Here is a 26,866-nt window from a genome sequence, read left to right as displayed (position 1 = left end):
TGACATGTCATTAGGGAGTTTTTGCAAAACTGTCCTTCAGATACGGTAAACATAATTCGTGAACGTTATTGGCTTAGAAATAACGTTTTAACGTGCTCGACCAATAACGTTCACGAATTGTGTTACCGTATCTGAGTAACGGTATTGCAAAAACTCCCTATTATGTTTGTTAGACGTACAGACCAATGACGAAATTTTATGACGTCTTTATGACGTTCTCTAAACGTCAAGAATTCGTCATTAAGACGTTGTACAAACACGTAATTACGACGTCATAAAAAGGACGTCTTAAATACGTCATTATTTGGTCATTCGACGTCATTCGTCCAATAATGACCTGTTTTCGACATCGTTTCGATGTGACTTGTTTGCTGGGAAAGACTTATGGTCTGTTCTTTTTAGTCGAAAAGTATAAAATAGTACATGTTGAGGAGGGGCGAAGCCCATTCCTCAAAGCATTTTCATATATTAAACATATGAATTTTTAGTTCATGTATCAGTGGTTATTACACAACAAAAATAACCACTGATACATGAGCTAAAAATTCATATGTTTAATATATGAAAATGTCTCAAACATATGTATACATGTTTGAGACTTTTTCATTTGTTACATATCCCCCTCCCGCATCTTGTTCTCGTTGCGCCTTGAAAGTTATATCCATAAGTCTCTGTATTACCGACATGACAGATTTTCTAACCTCGCATGTGTCACTTTTTAACTATTTATTTCTTGCAAACTAGAGCCGAGCGACCATTTTTACTTGCAGATTCGACTTCTACACGTCAAAATACACAAGATAGATGAGTTTGAACAAAATCCAAGGTGAGGCCCGTCTTCTAAATAATTACCAATATTATTTATAGTTGTGGCATCGTTCTTCGCATTGCTGTCATTATCAACAACGAAATGAAGCCTGTACAAGATGAAAGGAGCATTAATAATGAAAGAAGTAAATGGAAAATAGACAAATATATATCAGATAAGTAGCAAATATTCTCATGAAAGAAAAGATTATGTATGTATGTACTATCTGTAATTGTAGATATTGTTGGACTGATTCTTTTCTTTGATTAATTTTTTTGTTCCATCTTCCCAGCTAACCAGGAGTACTTGCAGAATGTCAATAGCCAGAGGAACAACAAGGAAAAGAAGAATAAGAAGTATTGGGTGAATGCAAAAGTTCGTGCGGAGTTTGTGAGTAAAAGTCACACAGTGATTAGGCAAACAAAAATCTTTATTCAATCAATGATATATTCTCCATCGTTTTCTATAATCTTTTCCCAACGTTCTGGCAGCATACGGATGCCTCGATCATAAAAACTGCGCGGTTTAGATTCGAAGAACGAAGAGACGCCGTTTTTTAAGGCCTCCAAAGAGTCAAAGTTTTTTCCATTTAAATAATTTTGCAATGACCGGAACAAGTGATAGTCAGATGGTGCGATATCAGGAAAATATGGTGGATGCGTTAAGACATCCCATTTCAGGCTCTTCAGTTTGCGCAGCGTCTTTTTCGAAACGTGTGGTCTGGCGTTGTCGTGATGAAAGACGACTCCCTTGCGATTTGACAAAATCGGACGTTTCTCTTTCATTTCTCGATTCAGATTGGTTAATTGGCGACAGTACTTGTCCGAATCAATCGTTTCGCCAGCGGGGAGAAGCTCGAAATAGATTATGCCCTTGCAATCCCACCAAACAGAGAGCATCACCTTCATCGGGTGCAAACTGGCCTTTGGCATTGCGTCACCATGCTCACCTGATTGTTTCCATGTCCGTTTGCGCTGAACATTGTTGTAGAGGACCCATTTCTCATCGCCCGATCCAAAAACGACTCGTTATTGAGCCGCCCGAGTAAAGAAACGGCTGCAGAAATTCGCTTGATTTTGTTCTTCTCGGTCAGCAAATGGGGCACCCATATATCGAGCTTCAAATCGAATCCCATCTTTTTTAAACGCCGAAAAGTGGTTGATCGGTCAACGTTTAGTGCTGTAGCAACTTCTTCTGTTGAAATTCGCGGATTATTGAGCACTAAAGTACGCAAAACATCGTCATCAATGTCAGAAGGTTGACCAGAGCGTGGCTCGTCTTCAAGGTTAAATTCTTCGCGCCGAAATTTAGCAAACTATTTTTCCACAGTTTGTTTAGCTGGTGCTTCATCCTGATAAACATCCTGAATGTTTTTTACGGCTGCGGCAACGTTTATTCCCTTCCGAAATTCGTAAAGCATAACGTCGTAAATGCACCTTATCGATACTCATTTTTAAAGTGATATTTCTCGAAGCAGTTTGTATGAAAACAAATGATTTTTTTTTTAATAACAGCTGAAGACGTCACCTTTCCAACGTTATATAATATGTAGATGGAAGTATTAATGACAACACTTTACGACGCTTATAACTCCATCTATTGAAACTCCGCACGAACTTTTGCACTCACCCAATATAATAAAGTATTTATTAATTAATCTCTTTTTTTCCAACTAATTCAGATAATGAATGTAATATTAATAAAATATTTAAATTTTAGATATCTTGGGTTTTATTCCAAATTTTTTGGACTTCAACTTCTTTCTGTTTGAAGGTATCACGCTCCGATTTCAATAAGAATTGTGGATGTCTCATAAAAATTCATAGAGATTTATCAGCTTTATAGAGCTTTATCAGATCTAATGTTTACAATATTTATTACCTTTCTTAACACGTCTAATATAATATATACACATCTAATATAATATATAATTTTTGGCATTATGTTCTATTATCGTATACACATCAACGAAGATAGTGATGCATCTCTCAAAGATGAACGCTTGTCAGTTTTTATGATTTTCATTTTGGACAAAGAACATTCGCATAAATATGTGGACCCAAACATAGAGAAAATTTGAACACCGAAATTTCTATGATGTGGATAACACGATGCATCTAAAATTTTGAAGAATTCGACACCCTTTTCCTGCCGTATTTTTAGCGAAAGATCATATTGCAAATCGCACAATTCTGCCTGAAGATGCAGACGTTGTTCCTCGATTTGCACAGTGAGAGGATTCTCAAAGAGTATTAAATCTTTTCTTAGCATTTCGAAATCACTGAAACGCATATCAAACTGATTTATTAAAGAATAAATAACATTACATTGTTTAACGAAATTACAATTTGTACCGTATTCTTCAAAGAGAAATAAAATTTAATTTAATTTTTATTTCTTAATTTAATTTAATTTAATTTTTATTTCTTTCTTCGAAGATTTAGACTCGCTTTGCAAGCTTGCTCTAGTCACTGACACTAGAAACACTAGAAGCTTTAAATCTAAAGCTGCAAAAGACCAACCAAACTATTTCACAGGTAGTTAGTCACATCGATTTCTTTCGCAGGAAACTAGTACTTTTTAAAAATCAGTTACCAAATAATGTTCTCCACTTTTTTCCTTCATGTCAGATTCTCTTTGAAAAATATAATACAAATTGTAATTTCGTTAAACGATGTAATGCTATTGATTCTTTAATAAATCAGTTTGATACGCGTTTCAATGATTTCGAAATGCTAAGAAAAGATTTAATGCTCTTTGAGAATCCTCTCACTGTGCAAATCGAGAAACAACGTCTACATCTTCAGGTAGAATTGTGCGATTTGCAATATGATCTTTCGCTAAAAACACGGCAGGAAAAGGGTGTCGAATTCTTCAAAATTTTAGACGTATCGTGTTATCCACATCTTAGAAATTTCGGTGTTCGAATTTTCTCTATGTTTTGGTCCACATATTTATGCGAATGTTCTTTTTTCACAATGAAAATCATAAAAACAGGCAAACGTTCATCCTTGAGAGATGCATCACTATCTTCGTTGATGCGTATTACTTCTTCCAAAATCTCTGTGGATATATCATCCCTAGTAGAATCGACATGTAAACGAGCAAGAAAATCCAATTAATATTTCTATAAAAATTGGCCATTTTGCGCTCTGCATTTATTCTTCCTCCTTCATTTTTATATTTTTCACAATGTAGCATTTCGCTTTCCTGCTGAGCCATGTATTTCATTTTCATTAATTTTTAGTGGAGTAGGCCTACTGGGGAAACAATTAAAAAAAAAAATGCATCAACAATAGTACCTCATGGGTGATATGGAAATCTATTAACAAAACTTTAATAACTATATTCTTAATTATTGTTATCACTATATTATTATTAAAGAGAATTTATTATATTAGAAATAAAAGCGTAATATTTCATCATTAATGAGAGTAAGAATTACTTTTTAGGATAAATAAATATTTTATTTTTGATTTGACGGAAGATGCGATCCCAACTTATATTGTATATGAGACCGGTCCTGAGGTAGAACGTCTCACGCGCGATCGGCGGCTCGGCCGCCGTGCATCGAGAGACAGAGGGGAAGCGCGGGCGTTGCCTCTGAAATCGGCTCATGCTGCTCACTTAATTCCCAGCACTGTTATAGACTATCAAAAGCAATATAGCGCGGTACGAACCATGTAAGTTATGTGAACATTGTCTGCAAAAATATACATCTACATTGAGCAGTTTTCGCTTTTGCATTATTCTGATACTTATTTTTCTAATATATTTTTCATGTACTTCATGTTTACACGATTCAATGCAAATGTACACATTCGCATTCAACATTCACATGATTCATATCGTTCGTAAGCATTTGACAACTGTAGAACAGAGTGAGAAAATACTAATCACATAAGGTTGATAATAAACAACTTTTGGAAAATAGTATATATAACGTATCAAAATATTCGTCAAAAAAATGTATGTTATCGATAACTCTACATATTATGTAATTATTAATTATTTATGCTTATAATATATATTTAACTTGCTAATGTAGATATATATTTGCATTAACGTTCACATGATTGACATAATCGTACGCCATATTACTTTTGACAGTCTATAGAATAGAGTGAGAGAAGTTTAATGCCGTGCAATGTTCTTACTCTGTCGTAAACTGCCAACTTCCGGCTTCACTCCTCTCGAGGGAATGCTTGGTCTAGTTCAGTGCCCGGAATTACTTGCACAATCGGGCCGATTTCTGAGAGCTACGCCTCCTTACTTCCCCTTATCGCTCCAGCCCGCACGGCGGACCTAGAAACTGACAGTCGCGAGGCGCTGTTTCAGGCACGTCACATGAGACAGTCACATGAGACGCTTCACAGTTTAACATAGCTGAAACAAATTTATTTATTAACTCCATAGGCATTTTTTATAGTTTACTAATATAATATAGTCTTAATATTAATATAAATATATATTAATAGAAATATTAATATAAGTAATATTCTTAATATAACTATAATATACAGTATTAATGTATTAATATTATTATAAGTACAAAGTATAGGTTTTCTATATTATAAAAAAACAATAGGTTTCCACGTCACCCATGAGGTACTATTGCCAACGCGTTTTTTTTTTTAAGTGGTATCCCCTGTAGGCCTATTCCACTGAAGAAGAAAAATAATTTTGATCGAGAAAGAGAAATTGAAAAGAAGACGAATGTATCAAACCGATTTCCTAATCCTTTTGTGCGACTGAATAAGCGACGAGATATCTACATTAATATTAGAGGTGCTTGTTTGCATCAATGAGGATAAGGATGCATCATTTAAAGAAGAACGTTTATCTGTTTTTATATATTTCATCTTACAAAAGGAGCACTCACATAAATATGTAGAACCAAACATAGAAGAAATACGAAGTGCAAAATTTATGAGATTGGGATAAGAACATGGCATTAAAATTTTTAAGTTTCGTTTATTAAACGTTCGCATGCGAAGCTTGCATAGTGATCGCTCTAACGCTCTGTGATATATCAGGACTTCTTCGTGTTTTCCATCATCTGGTAATTCTTTAGAAGGATGAGCAATAATCAAAAATATGGGCAACACTTTTGTAAGGTATGGGAGCAGGATTTCTTCGCCTTAATATCCGGAGAAACAGTATGTCTTTTATGTGGCTTTAAACCTTCATTTATCAAACATTATGTAATACAAAGGCATTATAAAACTAAACATTTTAATGAATACGCGCGATATGTTGGTATTGAAAAATATAATTTAATCGAAGGTTTGAAATTAGTTTATGAACAAAGTCGAAATTATTATGTAAACGTAAACGACGGTTCCTTATCTGAAAAAGCTCTTGTGGCTTCGTATAAAATTTCTCATATGATAGCGAAACATTCAAGACCATTCTCCGATGGCAACTTTGTAAAAAATTATATTATTGAAGCAGTCAATGCATTTGGAGGTTCCTTAGATATTAAAGATGTTTGTAGTATTCCTCTCAGCGGAAAAATTGTTGCGTCGAGAATCGCGAATATCGCGAGTTGCATAAAAGACAAACTACAATCTCTCTTGGCAACCTGTTCTTATTATTCTCTATGTCTCGATGAAAGCATCGATAATCGACACGTGAGTCAATTAAGTATTTTTGCTCGAATTATACAAGCAGGTTTTTCATGTGTCGAGGAGCTCTTAGATTTCGTCCCTTTGCATGGCACAACGACAGGTGCCGATATTTTTACCGCTGTCGAAGCAACTCTTCATAAATTTCATATCGACTTCTCCAAATGTTCAGCTATTGTTACTGATGGTGCAAAAGCAATGACTGGCACAAAAATAGGATTATTCGGTCAATTAAAACAACGAAATTTAACAATTCCTATGATCCATTGCATTATTCACCGAGAAGCATTATGCGGAAAAGCTGTCAAAATATGCAACGGAATGCAAATGATAACAAAAATCATTAATTTCATTAAAGGTGGTCACAAATTCCTGTGTCACCGAAAATTTCAGCAATTTCTCGCAGATCATAACGCTGCCTATACGGACGCGCCACTATATTGTGAAGTCCGTTGGCTTAGTGCTGGTAAATGTTTAGAGAAGTTCTTTGCGATAAGAAAAGAAATCTTTCTTTTCTTGCAAGAACAATCTACTTCGAAATGCGAAGAATTCAAAGCTTTTCTCTCCGACGTAGAGTCACTTTCCGAACTCGCAATCATAACAGATTTAACAAATTATCTAAATTCGTTAAATTTGAAGCTGCAAGAGGCTAATCAAAATATTTCTCAATTAGTTAGTACTATAGACTTCTTTCAGGGAAAATTAATAATATTAAAAAATCATTTAGTACAAGAAGTTTTCCACTTTCTTCCTAGTTGTCAAATTCTTGCAAAGGAATATGACATTTCAATTAACTTCAAACAACATACTCTGATTTTCTTAACTCCTTAATAAGTGAATTTGAAACGCGTTTTGCGGATATTACAATATTTCGGGATGATTTAATTCTTTTTGAAAATCCTCGCACTGTTCATATTGAAGATCAGAAGTTAGAATTTCAGGAAGAACTGTGCCGTTTACAAACAAATATTTCTCTGAAAACGCGACCGGAAAGTGGAATAGAATTTTAAAAAATTTTAAAGCCATGTTCTTATCCCAATCTCATAAATTTTGCACTTCGTATTTCTTCTATGTTTGGTTCTACATATTTATGTGAGTGCTCCTTTTCTAAGATAAAATATATAAAAACAGATAAACGTTCTTCTTTAAATGATGCATCCTTATCCTCATTGATGCAAACAAGCACCTCTAATATTAATGTAGATATCTCGTCGCTTATTCAGTCGCACAAAAGGATTAGGAAATCGGTTTGATACATTCGTCTTCTTTTCAATTTCTTTTTCTCGATCAAAATTATTTTTCTTCTTCAGTGGAATAGGCCTACAGGGGATACCACTTAAAAAAAAACGCGTTGGCAATAGTACCTCATGGGTGACGTGGAAACCTATTGTTTTTTTATAATATAGAAAACCTATACTTTGTACTTATAATAATATTAATACATTAATACTGTATATTATAGTTATATTAAGAATATTACTTATATTAATATTTCTATTAATATATATTTATATTAATATTAAGACTATATTATATTAGTAAACTATAAAAAATGCCTATGGAGTTTTAATAAATAAATTTGTTTCAGCTATGTTAAACTGTGAAGCGTCTCATGTGACTGTCTCATGTGACGTGCCTGAGACAGCGCCTCGCGACTGTCAGTTTCTAGGTCCGCCGTGCGGGCTGGAGCGATAAGGGGAAGTAAGGAGGCGTAGCTCTCAGAAATCGGCCCGATCGTGCAAGTAATTCCGGGCACTGTCCTAGATGTATATCTATTTCTTTTTATGTTCGCTGAGTGTACAGTGTAGTTCAGCGATAAAAAACAGACCTATTGCTTTCAGTATTTTGGAAGATAATTTTGGCTATATTTGTTATATACTTTTACTTTTGTTTTTTCTTCTCTATGTGTATATAATAACTCAAACATATGTTTTTTCTAAATGCACAAAACAAATTCAGATGCATAAATATTGCAATTTATAATTATTTTTAAAGAATAAAATGATTAACTACAAAGTGCTGCAGGAAATATCACTAATATGAGTGAGTAGTACAAGTGGTCCCATGGTGTAATGGTTAGCACTCTGGACTTTGAATCCAGCGATCCGAGTTCAAATCTCGGTGGGACCTTTGAAATTCCATTTCTTTTTATTTTTAATGTAAATATTAACTTAACATATCAATAGATAAAGCGCTTTTTATCACGAACATTAACATAAACTATGTTATGGAATGCGTGATTTTTTCGTATTAACTATAACTGAAATCAACACGTAAGGATCAATGTATAATTCCGTGAACAGATAATTTATACATTTGAACTTATATATACAAGAAGTATATATGGTTATTCAACAATAAATCAACGGTTACTTGTATACGCCTATAAGAACTTGTAGTAACATGCGTATAGAATTTATCAATCGTATGACAAGCTTGCTCGGCCGCATTATTAGCTTATTTGGTAATCAACCTGTCAAGTTAAACGCTAACTAATCTGCTACGTGCGGTATCATTTCAGTCATCGAGTTACACATATGGCATTTAATATCGTAACATAGGCTTATGAAATTTATCGACGTGCATCGTAGCTATGAAACAGTAATTTCCTTACACACTGAAAAAATAAGCAACCTTGTCTGAAATAAGCAAATCTTGCTTTCTCAAACGTTCGAACGAACTTAAATTTAAAATATTAAGATTGCACATATATCTGAGTAACTGAGTATTAAATAATTCACTAAGTGATACAATATAAATAGTGGTATCGAACAGACGAAAGAACGTTTGTATGTTAGATCGAAGATCAAAATCAGTGTGTTCTCACTAAGCTTAGTAAAATATATATAGAAGGATATCGAATGTCATGTCAAAGATAAGGGTAGTTATTACTTTCTCTCATTCACCACATACACACACACACACATGCGCGTGCACACGTGCGCAATATTTATACTCGAATACAATTCAAATTACATTATTAACGATCCCTGAATTAAATTACACCTAAAAATATCAGCGGAACACTAACGGTGCGAAAAAATTGAATTAGCGATCATTACTGCTATTAATACGGCCGATCATATTCGGTAATAAAACGCAATGGGGCTGTTGTATGACATTGCTATAATTTTTGTCGATGCTACTTATTGACGACTTTGGAATTCACGTTCGTCCTCAACTCGTCCCTCTCGTTTCAAAGTTGTGTTTTACATATGAAATCTACTACTTACGATATATGATATATGTGCAAGTTACTTGCATATGTCGGTGCATGGTAATAGTTGATCTAAATGAATAAATCGCGATTATACATTGTGTGTATCACGTATTAATTATCATCTTTACGTGATGTAGATTTATAATTAGAGCTTTTATAGATTATATAATATATATATTCCGCGGCGTTACATATCACCGCGTGTTTCTACATAGTTTTCAAAGAATAAAATAAAACCGAACATGAAAAACCAGAAACAAAAATACATCCGAAATAATTCACCTAATACAGAATTATTTTCTTGTGACAATTGAAAATCTGCTATTATTGGTCGAAGCCGTTTAAGTCGTGTCAACTAAACGGTAGATTCTTTTTTTAAAATACCATATATTTATTTTGGTGAAATCCTCTTAATGTGTATCTGTAATTTACATATACACATACATACATCATACGTACATACGCCCATGCATACGCATGCATTCATAAAACATACATGTTGCATGCCTAGAAGATAAAATGAAATGTAATTAAAAATTGTATGATACACAAACGCAAATCAAATTAAATAAAAATACATAAACATATGACACGAGTCTCCTTTTGCACTGACATTATTAATGACATTTTGCGATAGCATACATCCTCGTACAGCGTGCGTAATTATCTTATAACTAAACATTGCGATGTGATAATTAGAAACTTACAATAACAAGAATTATCGCGCGAGATTTAATATTTATAGAGTATATAATATATATGTATATACATTATATGAAATATAACATCGTTGTCGAAATTATACGATATTACAACGTATTAGTCAAGATAGATGTAATTTCTCGTGTTTGGTTGTAAAGTTCTGTCATTGAAACATAGAACCTTTTCGCCAAGCACAAAGATATGCTGTCTCCGAACACCATATTCTTTGGAACGTTCTAAGACTGAAGGCTGAGTTAGACGGCATCTTTTGTTACGGGTATCATTACCTCGATATTTCAAAAAATTCGTCGACAATATGTATGTATGTGTATTCATTTTGTTCTTTTTTTTGTTTTTTTCTCGTTTACACGAAGCTAACAGTAGCTGATGAATTGTTAGGCTCTCATACGCCGAATGACGAATGAACGATTAGCGACAAATATTAATTGAATCTCATATTTTTTCAACTGCTAGGTAATTATTTACAAATTCACGGATACAATACTTCACGGATTACTTTGATTTTAACATGTTTAACAAAAAGTATAATCCTGAGCTATTTATACTTTAAATCACGTAGGTTTCGCATATAATTCATAAGATATATCGCTTCGAAATATTACAATTTTATACCTGATTTTGTTCAGTTATTTATTATCATTCTAAATAAATTGTTTTCTTTTTTTGTCCACATTTATTATGTTTACATAGGCTAGTTTTTATGAAAACATACGGCAAATAAATAAAAGCATCGAGAAAAAACCAGCCTTCAATAAATCTGATACATACTGTCAAACTGACTTTCCTGAATAAATTTAAAAGATTTTAATCGCTGATTATTAAAAAGAAAGAAAAATTTATTAAGAAATAAATATTAAAGAAAATTTAAAGTGGTATAATCTGATATAATTTTATCATAAGTAGATTTTACATTTTGTGTATATCTATCATTAAAGAGTATTTCTTCAAAATATTATCCAAACCTTTTGTCTTACCAAATTAATGAGGCTATCGTATACTAAAATAACAAATACAAAAGTTAATAAAGGCCCCAATACAATATTTGAGCTTAGATGTATAACAAAATTTATAAAGAAATACTTCAATGTTGAGTCGCTTAAGTTTAAGCATTGAGCTCAAATCTTGCCTCTTTTAACTTTTCTAGGATCTGTTATTTTATTTATACGGTAGATTAATTTAGTAAGATAAAAGATTTGAATATTTTCGGTAAACTATACATAAGTTAAACATTAGTTATATAATATTTTATAATAATGTTGTATAATAATTCAGAGATTGGTACACATAAATCAAAAGTTAAATAAAAAGGAATAGAATGTGACATGTTTAGAGTAACAATAGCAAATAACAGTTCACTCACGATAATTTAATATAAAATTGCAGAATTTTGAGGTGATATATCTTAGAAACTATATGCAATTCCCACGTAATTCAAAATAGATGACTAGAGATTCCACATTTTGTAAAACACATTAAAATCAGAATAATCCATGAAGTACATCGTTTTGTAAATAATTATCGATTACTATAATAGCGTTTACCTATTAATAACAATGCGTTTAATGATGATATTTGTGTTATTGTACTTTAATAATCGAATAACTCTTACAACATGAATTCTCTTCTCGTATTATACTTCTATTTATTATCGTTCATATATTTATAGTCGCATGATACACTGGAGTACCGGATACGTTCGATACGTGGATTATTGTAAAATAAGCGCAAATTATAATTCGTCGCCTTGATCGAGAAAAAAAAAATTAAAGGAATGAAGACAAAATTGATCGAAGGTGCAAAATATATCTATCGATTTTTGCAGTTACTGCTCGTGAAAACGCACCGGCAGATATGAAATTTTAGTAAAGGTACCACGCTTAATTACATTTAACCGAGAAAACACCATAATTCGTAACAACGCGTACTTCTTTTCTCTCTTGGAATACTCTTAAAGTCTGTACTCGACGTTATTGTCAATCTGATAATCTGCCTCTATATTTTACGCGTCTATACGTGCTAATGCGTAACAGCGTAAACTTACACAATGCCATTAATACGAGAGATGCAAAACGCCATGCAACTTAACGAAAATTTACAATCATGTGGTGATATACATATAATATACCAACATAAAGAAATATAACATTATGGAAGCGAAATGCTCAAACATTTCCCGTTTTTCCTTGCCTACTGAGCTCGATAGCGAAAGCCAAATCAGCGTCCTCCTTCTCTTTACGCTTAAGTCTCTCCTGTTCCGTTTTTAAACTCTGTTTCTCCGCCCAAGCTAACTGTTCCTCTTCCGACAGATCGGTCACGTTATTACCATTCCATATTCTGCCGAAATCGTTCGCGAGTTTCTCGTTATAGGCGGTTTTAGTTTTTATAGCGTCCGACTCGTCCTTCGTGACAGTTTTCGCGCCTTTAGTTGAGAACGCTTCATCTAGATCGACAATTTTCGCTTTCACGTTAGCGAACGTATTTGAGAAGTCGGTATCGATGACCCGAGCGTTCCTATTATCAGCGGCGAATGCTTTCCCGAAGTCGGCGTCAAACTTGTTATTGTTCGCTGTTGTAGCGTTGTTTTGTTCAATCTTCGCCTTGACAAGCGGAAAGGTGTTTGAGAAATCGCTATCGAAAACTTTGGTCGAAGCATTTTTACCCGAAAAAGCAGAAATTGTCCCAAAGCCGAAGGGATCCGCCGCCGTTTTATCCGCACCACCGCTACTTTTGTTTGCATTCACATCCTTAGTTTCGTCTTCGGCGAATGGATCCGCTATGCTGAAGGGATCCTCGTAACGGTAGTCGCGGAAAGGATCCTCCGTGAAGTCCGACAGCTTCAGTTGTGTCAGTACTACATGGCTCCTATTCGTCGTTCTTGGTGGCGGAGCCGTTCGATTAGGCGTTGGTTCCGGCTGAAGCAGGTTTTTGTCACTGGTCAGTTTTGTTTTACTGAAAGAAGGTATAAGCAAAATAACGCGACTACCGTCGACTGTCGTCCAGATTTAGCGGCCGCTGGATTTAAGCCGCTGCTCGTTGCTATATCGTAAGACTGCAAAAATACTATAATTTTCTATTCGAGTCGCATTTATCGGTAATTAGACAATTTTCTCGTGTTGCAAATCGTTGCAAACGACTGCAAATTGTTATCCGTTAAATATGACTCGAGACGACCAGCAATAGTATAAGCAACAATAATAATCAAAATACAATCATGCGAGTGACATAAATAAATAATACGGATACCCTAGAAAAAAATATAAAGAAATTAATTTGCAGACAGCATGCTCTCCGAGAAGACAGCCCAATGGTAGGCAGGTAAACTCAAAATTGTGTGTACAGCTTCTACCTAAATATGAAACAAAATATTATTAAATATAATTAAATTTTTTTTTTATATAGACGCGGCAAGATTATGAGAAAACTTATTGCAACATTCCGGAATTACATTTAAACATTTGATTATATATCATCAGCAAAATTAACAAAAAATCACATTTATTCTACATTTATCGATAGTTCTATCAATAAATGTAGGTTTGCAAAAAATAATTTTAATGATTGACTCCATGATGATGAGATTCCATGTCATAAATTCACAAACATTTGCACCATCCCAATGTTCTATCTAAATATTAAGTATGACATACTAAAATAGTTAAATACAAATAAGGGTACTTTATAAAAAAGAATAGTGCGTGTAAACAATTCACAAATATAATATTTAAAAAGAACATAATATTATCAACAAAATCTATGAAATTTGCTCAAATAAAGACAAACACTACCGAAGATAAACGTACTTTGGAATCAAAGTTGGCGAAATCAGCGAATCCGGTGGAAGATGTGAAATTATTGACGTTATTGTTGTCGATTGTCGTTTGCTGAGCACTAAACGGGTCGGAGTTTGCATTCACAAACGGATCCGGAGTAGGTGAAGGCGTTGGAGGAGCTGGCGCAGCTCTTAACGGACCAATTGGACCTTGACTGGGTCTTGGTGGAGCTGGTCGTGGCGGTGGTTGTTTCGCTTTCTTCGGTGGAAGAGCAGGACTGGGACTTTCGGGACGTGGCGGAGCGTGAAGATTCGCAAACGGATCATCCCCGAACGGATCCTTCGTGTTCTTAATATAAGAGAAAAAGAAAATGTGTTATATTATTCATTCTTTGATGATTTTATAAACCATAAAATATATAAAAAGTGTAAAAAATAAAGCGAAGATTTTATTCACATGTTCACATACCGATGTTGCAGTTGCGGATATCTTGTCGGCATGTTTTCCATTGTCAAATGGATCGAAAGGATCCTGTTTCACAGCTGCATTGGTATTGTCGAATGTGGTAAAAGGATCTGTTGCAAAACCTTCCTGCAATGCCATTTTGTTTTTCTATTAACTTACGAAAACAGCAGGGAACGAAACGGGAGGGGAAGGAACGGATAGTATTAATACATTAGTTTCAAGATAACTTACGTTAGACGGCTGTGCGGAAAATGCACTTCCGAATGGATCGGATGCTGGCACACTAAATGCTTCTTTGGCTTTACTCGTTGCGAAAGGATCTTGTTCTCCGAATCCATCCAAAACGTTAGTAACAGTTGCATCGGGAAAGGCATCCGTTTTCACTTCTTTTATTTCGTCTGTATTCTTTGTTGTTGCTTGGTATCTAATTTATTTTTAATGCATAAAAATACAATTATTTCAACTAGAAGAGAATGAGAGATTAAAAGTAGATGAAAAGCAGTGAAAAGGAATAAGGGGAAAAGGGAATGAGTCGGTTAATTAAGCAAAATGTAATACACACTCTATATCCTCAATCTCAGGTATAAACCGTAGACTAGTATCAGGTACAAGAACAACGTCGCCCGAGGCAAGTGCAGAATCGTAAAGGGCAATAGCGTCGCTCATTTGACGCTGCTGTTCCTGTAGATGAGTGATCTTTGCCTTCGCTTGACAAATTTCCAGCTGAGTGTCCTGCAGCTTTTTGGTGAGCTCATTTAATTGGTCCCTATTCTTATTCTGTTGTTGCTCCAATTGTTGTTCTTCCTGTCGTAGACCCTCGAGTTCCTGCCTTTTGAGATTCAGCTCCTCCTCTTGACTCCGCAGCACTGACTCTTGTTCTTCAGCTTGTTGACGGAGCTTATCAACCTAAAACACAGGACAAATTTGTGAACAATTCTGGTTATTTTTTTTATAAATTTGTAGTAAAAAAAGTATAATTGCATATTTTTTATTAGTACGTTTAGTTTTAGATATTAGTTTAAATATTAAAATAACATTTTATTTTTAATTAGTACATTATCTTCATTTTTACTATCAAGATAATACTAAATACGAAAATTTATTACAAACGCCATTTTTAGATTACACTATATTCTTCTTTATATCACATTATCATATATCACATTAAGTGTAACAGTTCACATGCATGCTGGCAAAGCATTACTAACAATGCACTACTGTTATTTATATATGTATTGCATCATAAGAGTATATGTTACACATATAATAGAGATCACTTTATTCTTCGATAAATTTATTATTTTTTTATTTACTTCGATTTCGAAGAATATTATTTAGTTTTATCTATTTCGAAAATAAATATTTCCAAAAATATATGTAAGCAATATATTATAAAAAATATTACTCGAAAATTATATGAAAAGAAAAAGATTTACCCAAGATATTATCTCATACTGAGAAAAATCACATATTGAATACGAATTTAATGTATAAAAAGATTATAATCAATGCGTTAAACGATATTTTGACATATTTTTTATATACCTTCTTCAGTTCCTCCCAAATCTTCTCTTCAACTTCACTCAAATCTCTATCTATTTCTGTCTTCTACAAGCCAAACATAATAAAATAAAATCATGAAAGGAAACGGGAATAAAATACAAAATAAACAAATAATTACTGAATCGCATTTTTTTTTCATTAAATGTATGGATTCTAGCTTTCATTAACAATACAGTCTGAAATAATGCATATATTCACTCGTATGTAAATAGAATTCATCAAACTGGACAAAAAATTGTTTATTATTTTGCAAACTACAATAATTAAGATACTAATTAAAACATATTAGCAAATCAGTGCTCTGCAAAGTAATGTAAAGAAACATGTCTTTAACATTATTTTTTAGTAATGATAAAGATCGGTTGGTAGTGAGAAGCAGAGTAACTTTACGAATAGTGTATGACGCGGTCATTAGTATAAAAATAATACTGAATTGTATATCAATATTTTCCATTGCCAAATCAGGAAACAAAACATATTTCTTCAGATTACCTTATACTCATATCATCGCATCCCGCGCATTCATACATTAATTTCTTTTAATTAACATCTCAATAATTATTTATAACGAAGGATTTTTTTATAATTTAATAAATTCTACTCGCACACGAGCGGATGTATGCGTTATATTAGTCTTGTATATGTAAAATAAAATAATGAATAAAGAAATGAAGTATGTGTATGTGTATGAAAAAAAAAGAACCTTAAATTATTTCTATGTGTATGTGTGCGTATGCTGTATGAATATAATCACACTATATAAAATGATACTGTTACACATATCTGTACATTCAAACAAAACGTTTATGTGTAGGCGTATATGTGGATATGCATGTAATGTATTTCTATTATATATATTTATTACTATTTTATTTCACTCGTCAAACGTCATTATGTAAAAAACCGGCATCGTTTTATAAGCGCGATGTACAAGCAACAACTGCATGTGCATCTTCATATAGTTGGGCCTAAAAAGCAGTGCTGCACATTCAATAAGCAAGCTACTGTTTAGTATGTTACCAAACTTTTGTTTACCTGCGCCTTTAAGTCATTTAATCTCTTCTGCGCCTCACCCTTCTGATTTCCGAGCTGTTTCAAAGTTGCTGCAAGCGTGTCCAATTCACTCTGAAGGCTTTTAATCTCTCCATTTTTTATTTTAATATCGGCTTCTTTTTGTGCTATATCTTGTTCCATGCTTTGTCTTTCACGTACGAGCTCTGCTATGTCTTTGCTTATCATATCCAGTTCTGGATTTGAATAACCTGATATGTTATTATTTTCCTGAAACAGCATGAAACATTAAAATTACGAGACCAATATTTGTAATTCTTGCTGAAATATCTTCTACCATGGAATTTTTATAATTATTTTAATATAAAATTGATTTACAATGTGAAAATTTATATTGTACATTAGAGACCATATAAAGTTATTAGATTATTAATATTTTAATTGCGTTCATCCAATTCAGATTGTTCTAAAATTAGATTGGTCTAATTTAGATCAGAATTGTTAATTTGATCAGAATAGATTAGATTAGAATTATTGATCTAATTATGATATCAGATTCAATATAATCTTGTCTGTTTTCTAAATGTATGTTTAAAATATGTTTTGTAACGTATTGTTATGTATGTTGTAAATATGCGAATATATGTGAATAAAATATTAACAATACTATAATAATAATTTACATGTGAATAAAATTGCTACCACAAAACTTCCGCTTTGTAAATTTTTGTATACGTTATTCGCAACTTTTATATTTAATTCTTCCAAGATCGTCTGTACCATATAACACGGACAATCTATTATTTCGAGCCTTAATTTTTAATTGCTTGATTTTTCAAATGCAGTTCTATCATGACAATTTTATGTGAAACATAAATTATATTCGTGGATGATTTTCACAGAATTTTAAATCTATGAATGTTTTATCGATATTTTTCGTTGGATAAATGTTCACGTTTAATTTTACAATGAGTCGGTAAAATATTTACTCGAGCTCTGTATATCTGTAGATCTTAACAATTATCTTAAAGTCTGTTAGGTTTTGAAAAACTTCTGAACTAGTGTAATAATTCAGAGTGAAAATATATTTTTTCATTCTAAGTTAATTACACTAAAGTGTACTAGTTCAGGAATTCTTCGAAAATAATATCATTAAGCATACATTGATATTTAGATAAATACGGGATATCCTAGATACAACGATTAGCATTTATTCTATAAAGTTGTGAATAACCTCATGGTAACTTTGACATAGCGATCATGAAAATACGCGTAATAATATGTATTTTAATTTATTATTATTTAAATAACGTTTCTTTCGCTTTGTTGCAATCACGCTATTTAGACAAACACAATGAATTGCGGAGAAAGATCAATAGAATGCGTCATGGCAAACAAGGTACGTAGGTTTCATCACGAATAATAATTTCTATTTATAATCTCTCTATGCGTGACGATTTCATCATATAAATCGTAATAAGGCAGCGAGATATATATGTTACTGAATATTGACGGATACGAGTATCCAAGAACCAACAAAACTCTGAGACAAATTCACGAACAGCAGTGGCTAGATTATTACGAATGTCTGCAAAAGACATATATGAGCGTAGGACGCGAGAGGATTATCTATCCAAATGCGCTTACGGCATTAGAAGGGACATCTATGACGTACGATCGAGAGAAGAAATAACCGTGAAAAGTCTGTTAATAATTACGAAATTAAATAAAATGCTTATTTACAGTTTGAACTGTAAGATTTGCATCTCGCCGACAGACGTAACCACTTCAATAAAGTGGTATTTCAACAGCAACAGAGGTAGCATTACTAAAAGCATCATAGAAGATACAAATTACATCAGCCATTCATCAGACAGCCAGTACATCGTCATGTATAATCTCAAAGTACGTTGCATAATATATAATATATTGGATATATATTCAACATATAAATACAGATAACATGAAAGATAATATGATCATATATGGAAAGATTATTCTTTAGCCAGATCAGACAGGATTGTATTGGTGTCAAATGCAAGATACCACGGGGTCGGCTTACTATCTATATATCGATAACGATCTCGAGACGATAGATGTATATCAGGAGACAGCGGCTCATGGTCCGCAGGCAACACCGACCGAAAACGTACCAGAATATGAGTTAAAAATTTATACTACTTGGACCACATGGAGTTCATGTTCCATGTGCGACTCAGTCGGAATAAAGCTACGATATGGTTATTGCACTATTTCCCTTCTCGAAACGGCAGCGACACACGATAAATACATGATCAGCGAAGATGTTTCGACAACCGATAAATTGCGATATACAAAGAAAACAGGTAAAAGAAAAGACAAAACGAATAACAAATATTCTCTAGCTTTTTTCAATTCTTATCCGATCCTAAGTTGAAGAATACGAATGGAGTCAAAATGTTGAGGATACAACTCAGATGATTGCGAACAAGAATCCGCAAGTTCGCTTGAGAACAGCACTATTATTATTTAAAAATAAGCTGCCATGCAAATCGGAACTTGTGCCGAAACAAATTCAGATAATATCAGCTATTAAGAACAGAAAAACTGAAAAAATGAGACAATATTGCAAGGTATTTATGTTGGTTAATTAACAATGAGAAAAAAACGAATAACATTGCCAAATATTCTTGCGACAGAAAAAGTGCCGCAAAAATATAATATTTGAAGTACGCAACGAAAAGAAAAATATATTGGAAAGTGCAAACAATAGTGCTGGTATATATTCTATGGTTCAAGAAATATCTAAGCTATCGCCATCGATCGCGCGTATCGTAATTTACGAAAAATATAATAAAAAAATTAAACTTGTATGTCCGAGGTAATACAAAACTTATTAAGTAAATTGTATAAATCATACTTGGATAAACGATAAAGAGCTATTGAAAATTATTTTATTAACATTTCAGAAACTTGAATGCAGATATTTCAACTATCTGGCATATTAATGATAAAATAATTCCGTTTAACATCAAAGAACAATCAAATGGGAGAATTCGCATTAATCCTCAGATGCATATAATATTCCAATCTCTAAAGTTTGAAGACACTAATATATATAGGTAAAACAAATTCGTTGACAATGAATTGACAACAAACAATAAGACTAAAACTTACTTTTTATTATTAGCTGTTGGCAAGATAATGAACTCGCCGGTGTAATAAAACTAAATGTGACTGGAAAAATAGAATTTAAACTAAATTACCACATTGTTTTAATTGGCGCTATATGCATAATTAATGTATTTCTCATTATATTCTGGAGAGCTTTCAAAGGTCGTATGCGATATATACATTAGTAAAATTATGAGGAATAGTCTAATATATTAAATACAAGTTTTGTAACTCAGAGTTTGGAATATATATATATATGCTATATGTATGTTTAATAGTAGCAAAAATATAAAAAATATATATATCTGAATAAAGTTACCACAATAGTTTCTCCAGCTTTCCGCATTGAAGGTGGCACCATTTCTGGGGTTAAACTTGCTGGAGGATCTATACCATTGAGTTTCCTTTTGATAAGCCACATAGCTATAGCAAATTGTTCTTTATTCAGTTTCCCACTTTGACAAGTATCACATAAACTCCTATAACATATGTCATTATAAACTCCTCTATTAAAGATTCTATATATTGTATATTTTATCAAATAATATTGTACTTACCAGATATGGGCTAATATAGTGTGTGGAAGTCCACTTTGTAGGAAGACATCTTTGATTTCCAAACCTGAGACAAATCCATCCATATCCATATCAGCTTGTAAAAATAATTTCTCTGCAGCTATTTGATCTTCGACTGAGACTACCCACTGCACTTGCGTGGTTGTCTAAAAATACACAATGTGAGAATATTACAGTGTCAATTATAGCATATATGTTAAGTATTAAGTTTTTAAAATTTTGCTTTGAAAGATAAATACTTTTACAGCATCTAACCCAGTCAAACTCTTTACAGCCATTGTGTTTGGCAAGGGTGGGATTGGTGGTGGCTGTGATGATGGTGATGCCGATATTGTTGATGCCATACCTACTGGTATAGGAGATTTAGGTTTAGATACAATATCTTTCCTTTTACCAGGTGGCATTAATTCTGGTGGAAGTACACTTGGTATTGCATATTTTTCCAATGCTTTATATACAAGATGCATGGCCTAGTAGTGGTAGTAAAGGTAGTAAATAGAATTATATAAAGAAGCAGAGATATTAGTAAATTTTAAAACATTACCACATAAACTGTAGCCAATACTTACAACTACAAATTCATGTCTATCCAGCATACCATCTTTATCCATGTCTGCCAAGTCCCAAATCTTCCCAAGAGTATCTAAGGGAAGTTTACTATCCATAAGCACACCTTTTACTTTATTTCCAGATATATATCCATTAGATGGTTGCAAGCTATCAAAAAGTTGATCATATTTTGCTTGCTCTGTAGAATTAATCGACCAATCTCCATTGTTTATGGATGTTATTACTGGCAGGGCGTTAGTAATAGTCTTCTGTGGGATAACTGGGATCTCTCCCTAATGCCAAGCAAGACATATAACAATGTTTGTTCCAGTTAAAAATATATGTATGTAACTTACCATTTTTGGTGGTGGTAATTCAAGATTTAAATTAGTCATATTCAAATCTTTTCCACTTTGTGCCAATGCGCATAATTTAAGCGCAACAAAAAGACCAGATTTATCCAAATTTCCACGTGATTGTGGATCAGCCATATCCCATATTTTACTTAAAATAACATCGCTCAGCTGGGATTTCTTAAGAAATCTTGCAGCATCCATTGCCTCGATCCTTCCCTGTCCATTTGGATCAACCTAAGAACAATATAGCCCCCATTTATGTAGGACTGTCTATATAATTGTGTATATAGTACTTGTTTCTTTTATGAATACCTGGTTATAATAAGCTTCATATATCGCGGTATGGCTTCCAGCCACCTGTAAAAGAACATTTTTCGACTGTTTCTTTCTGTGACAATAAGTAACTAAATTAAATAACAAACAAACATCCAAATGATTCGTATAAAAAAATAATCAGCGGAAGCGAGAGATGTATGCGAGGCTTATCAACGCCCAAATGAGCTGACGGATACGAGAACGATAAGCCGGTAAACGCGAAAAATTTGCATATTACGTATTAGCAGGAGCTTTTTACCAAATGAGTGAAAATTTATGGAAAAACAGGCAAAATAAAACCTGATGTTATTTTTGCATCGAAACGAAATGCCTTGAACCAAACAGCCCGACAGGAACCTATCGACGATTATACTGCTGTGACAAACACGAAGGTTCAGTTGTTAGCGTGATAAGTCTGCGGATCGCGACGAAACCTTGTGAGACCTTGTTTTCTCGACGTGCTCGTAATTTATCAAGCGTTATACTTTTATAAAATAGCCAAAATTGCGATGTACCTGCGTAGGTGACGGCAGGGCGGCCATACTTGCATTAAACACTGGCTTAACCAATCAGGCTTTCAATCGATAGCAAGCGATTTTAACTGTTTCGTTTAGCATCGTTACAGACATATTTTGATATCAGCGAATGCTCTGATATATTATTACGATTATATTTCCGTCTTATCTGCTTGTAATCGGTTATCACACGAAAATCGAAGAAAATTATTACGAGCGTACTTCACAGGATACGATAATACAGAATGTCAAAATCTCCAACCAATTAAATCCGTAGCTGTTGCGTATATGCGCGTACTATGAGTGCGGTCCGGGAACCGCTATAAATGCTTTGAAGCGTTTCTCTTTCTCGTTCTATTTCTCGGATGCAAACGAAGAAAGAGAGAGAAGTAAAAACGCTTCGAAGCATTTGTAGCGATTGATGGACCGCACCCTATATTAAACACTCATATACGATAAAGGCTCATCTACAATAGCTGTAAGAGTAAAGGCCATCGCACACAAGCTGAACTTAAGCAGTAAGACGCAAGCAATAAAGAAACTGACCAATTACAATCAATTATTCTCGTAAGTTTCAAAAGGGCGTCCTTAATTTCGATTGTGATCGGTCGATTTGCTTAAGCCAGCGGCACACGGTGCTTGTTTTCGTGCTGGATTGCTTGATGGATGAAAATACTGCGTTCTGATTGGTGCATTTCCATCCATCTTCGGAAATGTACCAATCACAACGCAATATTTTCATCCAGCAAGTAAAGAGCCTGAAATCAAAAAGTCGCAAACTGCCTCCACGTTTTTGATTGGCTGTACTATATGACGTCAGAATACGTCATGTTTGCGAGGAAAAATCGTACAGTTCGCTAGCTGTCTGCTAAATAAGAAGGTTGCAAGGTTATTTTACATTAAATCTTTTGAAACATGTTTCTAATGTAAATACATTGTCTAAAAAACTTGCTGGAATTTGAACATAACCTTTTACAAACTTGTTTTATTGTATTTCCTTAAAGAGATTTGATGGCTATTTATTGTCGCATGAAACATTTATAAGAATAATTTCAAATTATGTAATTACTTTATTATTTTTGCAGTATTTGTAATTATGTTGCGGTGTTTAAATATTGATTTGCATCATGGTACGAGTATGTAGTGCAAATAATTGTTCAAATAAGTATAGTACTGGGATAAAGTTCAGGAGGTGCCCTTGTATTCCTCATCTGCGGCAACAATGGTTAGAAAAATTAAACAGAAGTACTATGGGAAATGAATTTTATCTTTCTGAGGTATGAATGCAATTATAAAATTATAAAATAGTTGTTTCCTTTAGAAAATATATATGTTTAGATGTTATGTCATAAGATTTTGTTTTATGGTTCTTATCTTATATTGTAGGAACATTTCAGCAGAGAAGATTTACAAACAAATACTCGAAGCCTTATTCCTATAATTTTTTGCAACTGCTCAAATACTTGTAGGAATGTCAAACCTTTGCAGGTCAATAATAAAACTTTTAATCCTTTAGAAGATCATCCAGGACTACCAAAACATCTACAGAATAGGAACAAAAAGACAAGTAATAAAGAGAATGAAAAACTTTGCATCAAAAGAGGACGTCCAAAAAAAGAATGTATACATGAGACACAATGTCCCATAGCCTTAAGAAGACAGATCGTTTCATCTTTGGTTCCTCGACCAACTGCGATAGAGTCCACTTCTCAAAGAAATATATCTTCTAGCTATATGCATTGTAATAATCAGTCGAGTCATAATGTAACACATTGTGATATGAATGTGGACCTTAGTGAATGTAAAATACCTTCCAGCATTGTGCAATACGATAATCAGTCGAGTCATAATATAGGAGTAACTTCTTGTGATATGAATATGAATAGAGACCTTGACGAATGTCAAGTACCTTCTAGCATTATGCACTGTGATAATCAGTCGAGTCATAAGATAGGAGTAACACATTGTAGTGCGAATATGAATGTGATTCTTAGAGAATGTAAGGTACCATTGATAGCAAGTAAGATGAATGAAGTCCAAACAAGAACTGATTTTAACCAAAGTATTAATAATAATAATCAAAGTACAAATAATAATACTGGTCTAAGTGCAATAGCGGAACTACGGGACTTTAGTCAAAATATTAACATTCATACATTGACAAACTCCATATATGAAAATGTTGAACAATGTGGGAAATCTAAAAGTAATGTTAATTCAAAGAGTAGCATTGTGATAAGTACTACAAGATATAGCAGAAATTCGGAGTGTGAATCTATTAATAACAATATAATAGTGAGAAACATGACTGGACCTGATAGTTATATAATATTTGATAATACAATACCTGATAATACAATACCTGATAATTCTATAATAGAAGGAAGTCCCAGTCGTAATCCTAGTATTGTAAACAGTTGTATGACATATAATACCAGTACCGTAGAATGTAAAAATTATTTTATTCAAAATTGTCGGAAACTTATGCTGAAACAATCCAAAATTCTATCTATTGATATTCAACCTACATTGAATCCATCTTTGAAACTTGATAGTATTTTACAGCAAAACCGTGTCCTGAAAAGAAAAGTTGACAGTTTACGTAAATTAGCTACATATTGGCAGAAAAAGTTATCATCTTTTAAGAACAAATTGTCTTCTCGCTTTGGGGAGGATCAGCTTAATGCTCTATGTTTGAGTTCGAGTCGCGGCAGTAAATGGACAAATAAGACATTACAAATCGCTTTACAGTTGCATTTTGCATCTGGCACCACTGGATATCAATTACAGTCACAGCTACAAATGCCTTTGCCGTCTGTTCGTCTTCTTCAATTTAAACTTCAACATGTACAGTTCTCGCCTGGTTTGTTGCATGACATTTTTAAGCTTCTTCATAAAAAAATAAGCTCAATGAAAACTATAAACAAAGACTGCGTTCTTATTTTTGACGAGATGGCAATTCAGAAGAAAATTGATTACAATGCAGGAACCAAGTCATACATAGGTTGGTGTACTATACCAGGAGCAAAACCAAAAGTAACTTCACAGTTAAAGCTTCAATATCCTGATCCTGATACAAGAGAGAAATGGCGGACTGAGGTATCCCTATCAATGCTAAAGGAAAAGGCAAGTAAAATCATGGTGTGGATCTTAGGAGGACTAGCTGTCCGGTGGAAACAACCAGTAGCCTATGATTTCACTGGAAATTCTTTTTTTTCTGAAGCAGTCAAAGATCGCTGTCTAGAAATTGTACGTGAGTCGTACAAAGTGGGAATAACAGTTCGTGTTCTGACTTGCGACATGGGTAATCGTAATGTATGGAAAGCCCTGGGAATAGAAGTGGGTCCGCAGATACTGAATAACAGCTTCTGCCATCCATGTGTTGAAGGTCAGAAAATGTTTGTTATGGCTAATGTTGTGCACGCTTTTAAAAATTTCAAAGAAATGCTGACAAACAATAAAGTTATACATCTTCCTGATCGAATTGTTGAAGAACAAAGTCTGCCTTCTTCAGCAGTAAAAGTGGCTCATATTTTTGCCCTAATTGATTATCAAAGTGGAGATATGTGGCGAATGACTCCAAAATTAAAGAGGAGTGATGTGCAATGCAATCATTTTGACAAGATGAAGTTAAATGTCGCGAGACGAGTCATTAATCATCGTACTGCTGCTAGCTTGTTTAATATCGCTTTTATGGAAGGAGGTGACCCTGAAATGGTTACAACAGCTTGGATGGTGCTATTAATGCATGAATGGTTCCGTTATGTCACTTGCAGATCCCTCTTATCTGCTTTAAGTAAAAGAAATACAGAGACTTATGAACAAGCTATTACTATTCTTAAACTGACAATGGATGTGTTCCAACATATGTATATATCAGGAGGTTGGAAACCTGTACAGACTGCAATTAAAATTTCGACTAAGACTATTTTAGATCTTGCTGAATTGTGCCTGAATGAACTTGGTTATGACTTTCTGTTTACTGGTCGACTTACTCAAGATATCATTGAAAATCTTTTCTCTGTCATAAGGTATCGCAGACCAACACCTACACCACTTCAAGTAACGCAACGGCTAAGACAAACTACTATTTCAATGCTTTTGAGGGAAGTACCTGGAAGTAGTTATGACTTTAAGACAGAGGGAGAAATACTTATTAATATCTTTGAAGAGTTGAAATTTGCTGCTTTGGATACTGCTTTGAATAACAATGGAG

The 26,866-nt window shown here is 33.5% G+C and overlaps 3 protein-coding genes and 1 non-coding gene across 12 annotated transcripts; 3 read left to right on the top strand and 1 right to left on the bottom strand.

The window, feature by feature from the left end:
* The first annotated feature begins 8,493 nt into the window (after positions 1 to 8,493).
* Positions 8,494 to 8,565, top strand: TRNAQ-UUG (transfer RNA glutamine (anticodon UUG)). The gene has a single exon. It is a non-coding gene; the product is annotated as a tRNA-Gln (tRNA).
* A 3,430-nt stretch (positions 8,566 to 11,995) lies between these two features.
* On the bottom strand, positions 11,996 to 23,080 carry Eps-15 (Epidermal growth factor receptor pathway substrate 15). Of its 3 annotated transcripts, none has more exons than XM_011145635.3 (14): positions 22,651 to 23,080; positions 22,133 to 22,177; positions 21,821 to 22,054; positions 21,485 to 21,757; positions 21,155 to 21,385; positions 20,898 to 21,061; positions 20,660 to 20,819; positions 17,212 to 17,457; positions 16,159 to 16,221; positions 15,176 to 15,519; positions 14,845 to 15,037; positions 14,617 to 14,739; positions 14,179 to 14,496; positions 11,996 to 13,290 (listed from the first exon to the last, which is right to left on the bottom strand). In XM_011145635.3, the coding sequence occupies exons 1-14, from the start codon at positions 22,675 to 22,677 to the stop codon at positions 12,541 to 12,543; spliced, it is 3,171 nt and encodes a 1,056-aa protein (XP_011143937.1). In that variant the 5' UTR covers positions 22,678 to 23,080; the 3' UTR covers positions 11,996 to 12,540. The 3 variants fall into 3 exon arrangements, with proteins under 3 accessions (XP_011143937.1, XP_011143940.1, XP_011143939.1); XM_011145638.2 differs by having other exon boundaries at positions 13,159 to 13,327; XM_011145637.2 differs by lacking the exon at positions 11,996 to 13,290 and adding an exon at positions 13,334 to 13,724.
* Positions 19,181 to 19,757, top strand: LOC112590283 (uncharacterized). Its single transcript, XM_025306251.1, has one exon. The coding sequence runs from the start codon at positions 19,223 to 19,225 to the stop codon at positions 19,601 to 19,603; it is 381 nt and encodes a 126-aa protein (XP_025162036.1). The 5' UTR covers positions 19,181 to 19,222; the 3' UTR covers positions 19,604 to 19,757.
* A 327-nt stretch (positions 23,081 to 23,407) lies between the features above and the next one.
* On the top strand, positions 23,408 to 26,866 carry LOC105185838 (uncharacterized). 7 transcript variants are annotated; one of them, XM_025306257.1, is made up of 6 exons: positions 23,409 to 23,538; positions 23,736 to 23,927; positions 24,037 to 25,513; positions 25,637 to 25,776; positions 25,874 to 26,038; positions 26,682 to 26,866. In XM_025306257.1, exons 2-5 carry the CDS (start codon positions 23,778 to 23,780, stop codon positions 25,892 to 25,894), a joined length of 1,788 nt encoding a protein of 595 aa, XP_025162042.1. In that variant the 5' UTR covers positions 23,409 to 23,538; positions 23,736 to 23,777; the 3' UTR covers positions 25,895 to 26,038; positions 26,682 to 26,866. The 7 variants fall into 7 exon arrangements, with proteins under 7 accessions (XP_025162043.1, XP_025162042.1, XP_025162039.1 ...); XM_025306258.1 differs by having other exon boundaries at positions 23,408 to 23,538; positions 23,736 to 23,875; positions 24,037 to 25,776; XM_025306254.1 differs by having other exon boundaries at positions 23,409 to 23,530; positions 24,037 to 25,776.

The sequence above is a fragment of the Harpegnathos saltator genome, unplaced genomic scaffold, assembly GCF_003227715.2.
Source record: "Harpegnathos saltator strain DR-91 unplaced genomic scaffold, Hsal_v8.6 scaffold773, whole genome shotgun sequence".
Classification (NCBI taxonomy): Eukaryota; Metazoa; Arthropoda; class Insecta; order Hymenoptera; family Formicidae; genus Harpegnathos; species Harpegnathos saltator.
Note: the sequence above shows the minus strand (reverse complement) of the source record. Positions and strands in the feature narration are given on the sequence as shown.